This window comes from Elaeis guineensis, chromosome 12, assembly GCF_000442705.2.
Source record: "Elaeis guineensis isolate ETL-2024a chromosome 12, EG11, whole genome shotgun sequence".
Taxonomy (NCBI): domain Eukaryota; kingdom Viridiplantae; phylum Streptophyta; class Magnoliopsida; order Arecales; family Arecaceae; genus Elaeis; species Elaeis guineensis.
In genome coordinates, this window is record NC_026004.2 from 26,740,699 (window position 1) to 26,751,195 (window position 10,497).

At 36.9% G+C, this 10,497-nt stretch overlaps 1 protein-coding gene across 2 annotated transcripts in view; it reads right to left on the minus strand.

Moving 5' to 3' along the window:
* Positions 1-2,425: 2,425 nt before the first annotated feature.
* LOC105054605 (uncharacterized) overlaps positions 2,426-10,497 on the minus strand; it is a 41,710-nt gene continuing 33,638 nt past the window's right edge. For both annotated transcript variants that reach the window (XM_073246469.1, XM_073246470.1), the window contains 6 exons: positions 10,164-10,334; positions 9,879-10,037; positions 7,274-7,366; positions 6,998-7,183; positions 4,533-4,744; positions 2,426-2,967 (listed from right to left, as the gene is read on the minus strand). In XM_073246469.1, the coding sequence (XP_073102570.1) occupies positions 2,619-2,967; positions 4,533-4,744; positions 6,998-7,183; positions 7,274-7,366; positions 9,879-10,037; positions 10,164-10,334 (1,170 nt within the window). In that variant the 3' untranslated portion in view covers positions 2,426-2,618. The remainder of the gene's footprint in view (positions 2,968-4,532; positions 4,745-6,997; positions 7,184-7,273; positions 7,367-9,878; positions 10,038-10,163; positions 10,335-10,497) is intronic.

Below are 10,497 nucleotides of genomic sequence, written 5' to 3' on the forward strand. Positions count from 1 at the left end.
CATGAGGTTGGATGGTGGTGCCCCTCGATCAATTGGTTTTGGAGGCCTTTGTGTACATGATGGTGAGCCGTCATCGTAAATAGATATTGAATAGTTTTCAGAAAATGATGTAATTACCATCGGGACTCTTTTTTTTTTATTTGGTAGAATCGGGACTCTTTTAAGTTGAGACATCCGGAACAATCTGCCAATTTCAGGCCAGTTATGGTGTTAACCTTTTCACGGGATATTTAGCAAAATTCTGCATGAGGCGTTTTCGTCACAAAGCGAGCTGCTGATTCTTAAGCAGAGCAATGAAATCTATGGTTTGTTACGTGTTTTTGGTTTCTTAATTGATAGCGAGTCAAAATTAGAAAAATACAGGATACTGGGATGTTGATTATGTGGTAAATTTTACTCGAGGATTGATAGAGAGATTAATAGAAGATTGGACTTGCATTTTTTTTTTTTTTCTTTAATTTGATGCAATTATAGGCTCCAGATTATTTGTTATTGAGTAGTTGGTTATATCTGATGGTACAATTTAAAGCAAGATTCTAACTTAAGAAGCTTTGCAAGAATTGATACATTAGATTTTGAAAACCTGTTTATCTAACACTTGGTTCGGATGTGCTGGCAATCGATGGATTCCATGGTCGTTACATTTCATTCAGTGTAGGGGACTTACTGGAGGTCTACTAGAGGAAAATGCTCAGCTGAACATTTGTGCGGTACTCTTCTCCCCATTTTGACAGCCCGTCTATCTTGAGCTTCCCAATTGCCGTCTTGTGGGAATTGGACATGGAGATTCTCGAAAGCTGGCCTGGGCAAAGCAAGACAAATAGTGTGAGACCTTACAATGAAGTCCATCCTCTACAAATGAGCACTTGGGTTGCATGAGTCATCTGTCTTCATATTTAGTACGCCAAGCTCTAGTAGTTGTTAGGAAAGAAGTGGAGCATCTTACACCTGCCTTGCAATCTCGAACCCTTCCCTACCAATCCATTAGTTAAAAGTTAAGTAAACCGAAAGGGGACACGTTTCTCAGCTCGAGGGAGATGAAGAGGCATGAAAGTTACTGGTTGACAGACATTTCCATAAACAAATTGTGCTGTGATCTCGATATTTTTGCGAGGACCAAGGAATTTATGCTAGTTTGAATTGAAGAAGGTTGATGATTCTAAACGAGAAGTTGATTATACTCATTATACATTTTATGTCCAGCCAGAGGAACTGATGCTGTGTGCCACCAGAATGTTAATTCTGAGCCTTGGCCTAGACACTGTCATATGGTGGCCGAGGAATGTAGCGGTTAGACCGTATCCATGATTTTTCACACGCTTGAGGCATTCAAGGACCTCTAGACTTTTTAAGTCCAACAATTTATATTGTGGATTTGCAACTTGGATCATGTAACCTTTTTATATTAGTGACTGTAATTCCGCATGTATTATAAGCACACCAACCGCACAAAGACGACCCAGGGAAATGGTTTATAGATAATACGAGAGCATGAAAATAATAATCCACACCCACCGCACAAAGCTGCGCGCGAGTCATAGATATGGCGTGCACGTTGAGCAATGCCGTGGTAACTTGGAAAATTCACTCAAAAAAGTCATTCCAGTGCATCTCACTAATCAGTTTGCTTGGTTAAATGGCACTCTTCACAATACCAATTCAAAGAGAGATGAAAATAAACCACACCGACTCCTTTTTTAAGTCACTCGATCATTTCTGAAGCAGTCCTGCTTCCCAGCACCAAGCACCACTTCGTCTCCGAGTCAAAGCATTAATCCACCAAAGCGATCAGAGATCCGTTCGCTACATGGATTTTTTCAGAAACGACAGAGAGGCTAGCATACCAGCTCGCTGCCGATAGCCATGCATACATGGATGCTGTGAGAACGATCAGACTGATGCTAAGAAACCTTTTCCAAACAATATACTGTATCCATTTCACAGGACTTAAAAAAAATTTGAGGCACACAGGCAGCACCCAGAATTCACACTCTATAGGGCACCAGCAGCTTCAATTTCTCCAGAAGTCAGGTATCTAGTCTTTGCCAAGACTTTTACCTAGCAACATCAGTGCTGCTAGGCCAAAAAGGAAAAAATTGTACAAAACATCCAATGATCTGACCATGACGAAATAAATGAGAGTTTGGGAGTTGAGCTCATCAGCATGATGCATTTGGCAAAATTCTCGAGTAATCATATAGCTAATAATGCAACAAATGCTTCTCATGTTCAACTAAATTATGGATCACCCTCAACAGGAAAATATATTATTTAACCTGGAACCCACGGCAATCCGGGAGATGCACATTGTAAGCATGACAAGTAAAAACCATATTATGCTTTGTATTAATTTCTTTCATGCAGAAGATCAGAAGTGGCCCCTGAGAACCTCATAAAGCAACATTCTGAAAAAACTACTTGAAGATAAATTTAACTTGTGAGCTCGTATAAAAGAAGAGAGATCAAAATTTGATATAATTGTACACCAAGATACTCTGTTATTGCAAAAAATTTTGGATGATCGAGTCGCCCTTCTGCACAAAGATAAAAACTTTGGATGCTCAAATCACCCAAATTGCACAATGAAAGCCACATCCAAGGATACAATTTCTGCATTTTCACCTCCGGCCCCTTCCTTTACTCTTGCCATGACCACCTTTCCCTCTACCGCCATGCTGTCCCATTCCATAGAACTCTGCCTTGCTCGGCTTCAGGCCTAGCGATCGGATGCCCCTCTTTTTTCCCTCTTGGGGCTCCTCAGCCTTATGTTTTTTCATCAAGCTTCTGGAGACGAATGAGATTTCCCGTGAGCCACCTGGCCCACACTTGACATCATTAGGAGTACCTGATGACTGCCGATCCTGGAGAGCTGCAACCCTCTCACCAAGAGGAAGGGCATCCTCTTTGGCAAGGGACTCATGTTTCCAAAATGCTTCAGCATGGCGCTCATCCTTGACTTCATACAACCTGCAAGTTGATGTTTTATTAGAATGCCTCTGGAGCATATTGACATGAAAGATCATCATATTTCTTCAATTTACCGATATTGCCTGATATCAAAATTCTGGACTTGCTACAACAAATATATTCTGGAATTTAACAGATCATTTGGAACAGTAAAATATAAAGATCTTCCAAATAAAATAAAATAAAATATCCTTAGTTTTGAAGAATCTAACAGAACAGTGCAGCTTGTCAGAGCAGGATAGCAGTTCTGCATATCTCATAGTTGATTTTAGAGGACAGAAGTGTAGCAGATGACCACATTGTTCTATAATATAGAACACTCTTCAGTCTTTAATGTTGTACTGATGATATCATGAACCTGTAATGGTCTAGGACAGTAAAAGGCCAAGGCTTTATATAGCTTTGTCGAATCACATGCTTTTGCTGTATTGATCTACCTTTCACACTTCTCATATTCTTATTAGAGAAGACAGAGATAGCCAAAAGCTCGACTCTTAAGCGACAACAACAATGGTAGATGAAAGCAAACGATCAAGGCAAAGCAGCCTCAAAGCAACAGCATGCAAATGCCTATATAAAAAAAACACAGAGAAGAATACCACATGCGGAAGGCAGCTTATTCATGCAATTTCTTCTTTTCTTTCTTTTCAATCATGCATTTACGTTTTTAACCCTGGTAGAAAGAAGACAACAGGTAATTGCATGAAAGCTTTCTTAGAATCTAATTACAAATAAATTAGACAGGTGATGGAAGAGAAGCTGGCAATATTGGAATCTGATAACAAAAGAATCGAATTGCACCACGCAGGTTCGCCCACAAAAATATTCTCTCCTATATTGGCTCCGAAAAGATAACATGTAAAAGCAACTCAGTTTCCAATAAAGGATTCATTTAAGTAGGGTCAGGTCTTGGAAGGTTGGGAACACTTCACCAAGGGTTTACCCGTGCATGAGGCTCCCACCACTACAAGGTCTATGGAGGGCCAGATATATGCAGACTTACCCTTGTGTACAAGGAAGCTGTTTCTCTGTTACGAACCTATGACTTTCAGGTCAAAATGGAGCAAACTTAACATTGCGCCGAGGCCCACTCTCATTCACACTTATGCAAAATAGAAACTTTCTTTTATAACAAAACATAATATGCAAATTATTATCAAAATCTTATAATTCAGTTTGCTTATTACAGTCTAATAGTTTGCTCAAGAGATGCAGTAATTTAGGGATAATCAAAATAAAAAGCACATCAACAAAAAGTTACCAAGAGTTAATTCCCTTTTTACGTCGATAGCACCAAGAGTTAGTTCTTTCAGAAGGCTGACAATATTCATTAATTTGTTGATATATTAAAATGTCAGTTATTTAATGACTTGTGATAGAAAAACTATGAGTGCCATTGAGTAAATATCTGGTTAAAACTTTTGATTCTAATAGGAGCATACTTCTATGTTTTTACTGAAATATCTATATCAAGATTTTTAATCTGAAACTCACTTTTATTAATCCAATCCTATAATATCAAAAACTTGATCTGTGTTTCCAGAACACGGATATGAAAACCTCACCTCATGCGCTTCGATTTCTTCACTTTACTCTTATCCATCTCAGATTCATCTTCTGATGACTGGGAGGCCTGTGAAGCATCAGAGTCACTGATCTCCTGCTCCTCATCCTCCATAACTGGTTCAAAATGTTCCAGAATCAGAGAGGGCTGCTTCGTTGCAGATTGTGGATGAAGTGCAAGATACTCAGGTGAAAGTTCATCAACTTCGAAGTCCTGTGGAGGAGATTAGACAGAATTATTATAAGTGGTGCCACAATATATCTGAAAGAAATGAATAAAACTATAGTACATTACTATAAAACATGAAACCAGTCATGCAAATATTAAATGCTAACATGCAATCATCAATCTATTTTAGTCTCATAAACAGGAAAAGCAGTAATTAACCATCAATAATCTTTGCAGTCTACACTTGAATGTGTTGAGGATTCTCTTGGTGCAATTCGACACAGGTGTTCTAAAACAATGATATACACAATTGATAAAACTCTATAATGTTTAAAATACCTATCATCTGAAAAATCATGTAATTGGAGGTCCTTAAACAATGTATCAATGAGCTAAAAATGATAATTTAATTGCACAATACATGTTATCATATGATTTATGATTCCGAGCACCCAAACATGTTGAGTGGTTCTTACATGCTTTAAAATATGTAGCTTATGACCAATGGACTGGATTCAAAATTTACATGCCCATTCATGTACATTAACATTATAGCACTTTTAATATTCTCCATTTCACCTCCACTTCATTCATAAGTAAATGGCTTCAACGATGCAGAGATGCACAATTTTCAGTGCGTATGTATTCTGCAGCTCTTAGTGGATACTTGTAAATAAGATGTCTAAATCAAGCAATGAATGATTCTGAAATCTGGGAGAGAAATGCAGTATGTCCAGCAGAGACATGCAGATAGACAATGCATCAAGAAATTAGTAAAAGGTGAGGATCAAATTTATCCAACTAATAATCACATTACAGTAGAAATTGGTGAAGAAATAATTAATCAAAGATGGTAGTCAACTCACGCTCTAATTAGGGGGATATTAATGTTCACTGGGGGTCGCATAACATGCCATTAAGAAGCAATAGACTAATTAGACCTCTTACATACAGAGACATATATCTAATATATAACTTGTGATATAGCTGTAACCAAGGATTTAAGTCCCACTGTAACAGGATGGTACTGTCTGTATTTCATGGACCTGGGACACCTGTGGGACGCCATTCTCTTAAACTAGGACATCCTGGTCTGTTCTGAGTCTTGGACACATCGGGATGGACCAAGATGCAAATTTTCAAATTTTTCCCGTTTCTTGTTGTTGTTCTTGGCTGAGCCAGTACATCTGGATTCATACTGTCCCATCCTGTTACCATCTGTCTCACAAGCAAACCGGTATAGGGCCCAGTACTGAGATTTAAACCCTTAGATATAATAGTGCAAAATTACATATTCTACCGCAAATTTTTCTCAATAGTTGGTTTATATAAATAGGAATGACTGGCGAATGAGAATTCACAAAAACCAGATAACCAAAAAGATAAAAAACTTAAAATACTGGAGTCAATCCTTGATGGTTTACATCCTTTACCAACTACAGCTACTTCATTCAATCCTTAATGGTCTACATCTTTCACCAATGCAGGTTCTTGAATCAATTCATCAGTTACCCAGTTTTAGTTATTCTCTCCCCTGTAACCCTTTGGTACAAACTCAAGCCCCTCGCCTTACCAAAGACCAGCTCCAAGTTCTTAGTTGAACATGCCAATACATTTCAGCAAGTTTATAGCTTTATTTCTGAAACATCATACAATTATTTGAAGAGAAAAGTATGGTTGTCCCAAAAGAATCAACATAATTGTGCCGCAAACTCATGCATGCACACTTCAGTTTTTAGCAATATACTCAGGTGGTAAAAGGTAAATTACTACAGATCAGATATTGTCCCAAAAGAATCAACATAATTGTGCCGCAGACTCATGCATGCACACTTCAATATTTAGCAATATACTCAGGTGGTAAAAGGTGAATTATTACAGATCAGATAAACAATTGATGATATGCTTATTAATCATAAGCATTCAATAAAAATTAACTTTTAGACTCCCTAAGTAGAAATAAATAGCTGTAAGAGGCATTCATCATTGTGCTAACAATCGCAGATAAACTCGCAGAAAGATTCACTACTGTTGTCTAGGTCAGCTTTGTAAATTCTTTTTCTGTTTCATTTGTAGATAAAGATCATATATTACCAAGAACTTCTTAATTATATTCATCTGAGAGGGTCAATTTCTTCCAGCTGACATCAATTCTTAGTCGCCTTTGATGGTATTGCAATTTAAATAAAACATGTTTCAGAATTCAGAGCTTGTAGGCAAATATGAAGGAGGTGTTATCTGGTAGATTTTGATATTAAAAAAGGATTCTGAGGCTGATGAAACTGTAGTTGGTTGTACCTTATTCTCAAACATTGCTACAAAACGCTCATCTCTCAGGATCTCACTGTTTAATCCTCTGTTTTTCTTTGATGTTTTCTTTTTCGTGTCAGCATCATCCAAGTTCTTCTCGGCTTCTTCTGCTGCTTCTTTTTCAAGCAAGCGAGCTGCAAGAAGCCTGTTCACTTTTGGTAACTTCTTCTTGATCTGCAAAACAAGTTCAACATTTATAGGCTGTTGAAGTGGACAGGTTACAACTTACATAGTAACACAAGAACAAAAGAAGAAAAAGCATACTGTAATTCGAGAAGCCCGCTCAGCATCTATCTTCTCTTGCTTCCGCTTCTCTATGTAAGCATCATATGCAAAAGGATCTGCCAAAGCTTGTGCCTGAAACATTTGCAATGACAATCATTGCATTGGCAGTAACAAAGCCGGTAATAACTTAATTCAAAGAATAAAAAAAGACCACAGGAGGGACAGACTTTGCACTAGAAAGCAAAATTAGAAAAGGAAACTACATCATACACATGAGAAATAAGATAGAAGAAAGCTACAGGAGGAATATAAGATACTGCAATTACAAAGAGTTCACTTCATTATCCTTCTAATACCATTGCAGCAAAGGAAAAAATTGATAAAAGTAATAATAAAACAAGAATATATAACCAGATCTATATGAGAGACCGGAACTGGTTGAGAAAGATCATGTGTGAAGTCTAATTTCCTTGAGACACCAAATAGGTGAACAGTGAAACCAAGTGGCCCATTCTTTAGATGGTTTCTACTTTCTACCTATGCATAATCCAGTTTCTCACAATGTTCTACAGTTTTCACCCTGTTGCTGCATATCAAGTTCAATATAATAGCCATTTGCAAAGAAGCTTATTTTGAATCCTTATTTAGTTCATTGTTCAATTTTAGAAGCTTTTTCAAATATAGATCTCCCAGTTTTCATACATTTTTCTTGCAAAGAAATAAAGCTAATCCACAACTTCCTTATTACAGATTGCTAGATGATAAGAGATGGTAGGCATGAAAAAAGAAGCGATCAGTTTCATTGAAAATTTACTGTTAAAAGCATTTTGAGTAACAAAACCATTAAAATGGTCATCTAAGTTGGGACATTTTAATTCTTAAAAATCCTAAAGTACAGGCAAACCAGAAATAAATATCTGTGAAAGCAAGTTTTAAGGTACTACCTGTGCCACCCCTGTAATGCTTGGTACATGCCATACTGGCCCAGTACTGGCATGTAGCCCTCCCAGGACAGCAAATCAATCCCCCTATACAGCCCCACACCACTCGGTTCACCTTTTTCTTTGACTTTATTAGAACCAGGACCAGCATCTTAACCCGAGGAACCCCGTACTGCCCCCTTACTGCAGTATGTACCATACCAACTGGTGACTGGTATTTTTCTGTAGTTTGATTTTTTTAAACCCTTGTGGAAGAATTTAATAACATCAAATAACAAATAATAACCATTAACTATTTCGAAGAAATAGGAAGCATATGATTCTTCATTATCTTTCAGTGTTTAGTTTTGATTACGCACATCATTCTTCTGGAATCTGGAGCCCTAGTATATGTACTAACCTGAATAAGCCACAACCATATCCAGTGAACTATAAGCTTGCTAACTGAAATTTTTTGAGCCGGGCTTGAGGTATAGTGCACCACTTTGAGCACCAATATCCTACATATTTTAAACCCATCAAAGAACCCAGAAACAACCATCAATTCCAAAACAAGGCCTGAAATATCTTTGACGAATCCAGAACTGACTCTTTATGTTCTTCATGTTCAATATCTAACCCTCCATCATGAACATTGAATCATCATTACACTAAAGTTTACTCTAAATTAACATTAAGCAGTAAAATGATTTCATTTTCTTTTTATCAAACACGGTTTATAGTAAGTGCCTACACTTCAGTGGCTAGAAGAAATTATCTAATTAAGATCCCACAGAACTGGAACTGTTGATCAAAATCAAAGGGGAGAACAAAAGGTTTTCCATTAAAAGTAATAAGGTGAACATTGATTCATAATTTGCAAAGCAGGAAAAGATGCAGATGGGATAGTGTAGGTGACAGTTGTCAGAGAAAGCTTGCAGTGGAAAGAGGAAAAATGTATCAAAAACTTGATGAGAACTACTAGAAAATGCATAAAAAGAGATAAATACCATGAAACCAGATTGCAGTGGTTTCTATTGAATTTCATGTACATAAAATAAACTTTCTCAATGGTTTTTGGGTTTTTCTTATGCATTTTTGCACTTTTCCCTGCTTGGGGAAACTAAAGCAAGTACATCCTCAAATACATTTTCCAAGCAACAGTAAGTTACAGAGAAAACAAGTTCCCTAGCATCCATGCAAAATAAGATTTGAATATAAATGCAAGAATTATTAAACCAACTGTGCTACAGTGGCAAAGGAATGAAGGATATGCTGATAGATAAAAAGAAACAGCAGAAAAAATGAACAAGTAGTACAATGCATTTTATATTTCATGAACATATTATGCCTGTACAATTTCAATACAGCATAAATACAACATATAAAGGCACTTAAAACTCTCATAAAATTTAAAAAGACTTAAACATCAATAATCCAACTAATCCACCCAATACAGGTAAAAAAAAATAAATTGTCTGAAACTTCCACAGATTTCTATTTCAAACAGTTTTATTTAGAAACAGTATAAGAGGATCCAGAACTCAATTTCGCAACAATCTGACACAGTAAAATCTTGAAAAACAGCATAGAGCTGTTTGAGGTTTTGAATTGCTCTCCTCAAGAAAAAGTATTCTCAAAATCAGAGAAAGGGCTACCAGAAGATGATGGTATCAGATATTACATGTTTCACAGACTTAAAGTTTAATGTCAGAAGTCAGTACCTTTTTATACAGTCGGTAGTCAATGAAAAAACCATGCATGTAGGCCCTCAAGAGATTGGTGCCAATCAAATTTGTCAAATTGAGCCGTTCAAGGTGTTCTTTAGTTAAAAACTTGTAATCATCATATATGGTGGTTTGTGATCCTTCTTCCATCTCTTCCTACAAGACAAGAAAGTTAGAGAAGATGAAAGCTTTAGAGTCTGAATACCCCTCTGGTGCATAAAAGAAATAAAACTAAATAATATGTTCATTTTAAATATAACACAATATATTAAGCTTTCACACCGTTAGGTTTTCAAGGTAGGAGCACCATTTCGGGGCAGGACCTAGAGCAGGTATGAAATAGGATGGTATCTGGCTACAATCCAAAGCCAGTAACATCAAGCCACTCTCGCGAAAAATGCATATATCATTGATAGTTCCCGCATTTGGTTCTATGCTGGTCATGTTATCTCCCTGAAAGAAAGGTAAAAGCCTCATCATACGAAATTCTTCAACAAAATTGTGCAATGGTGCTAACTAAATTACCACAGACTAGGCAGGTAACATGACTATTAATTTACATTATACATAAATGTTAAGTCCCCATGATTTTTTTTTCAGAATGCAGCTGAACATG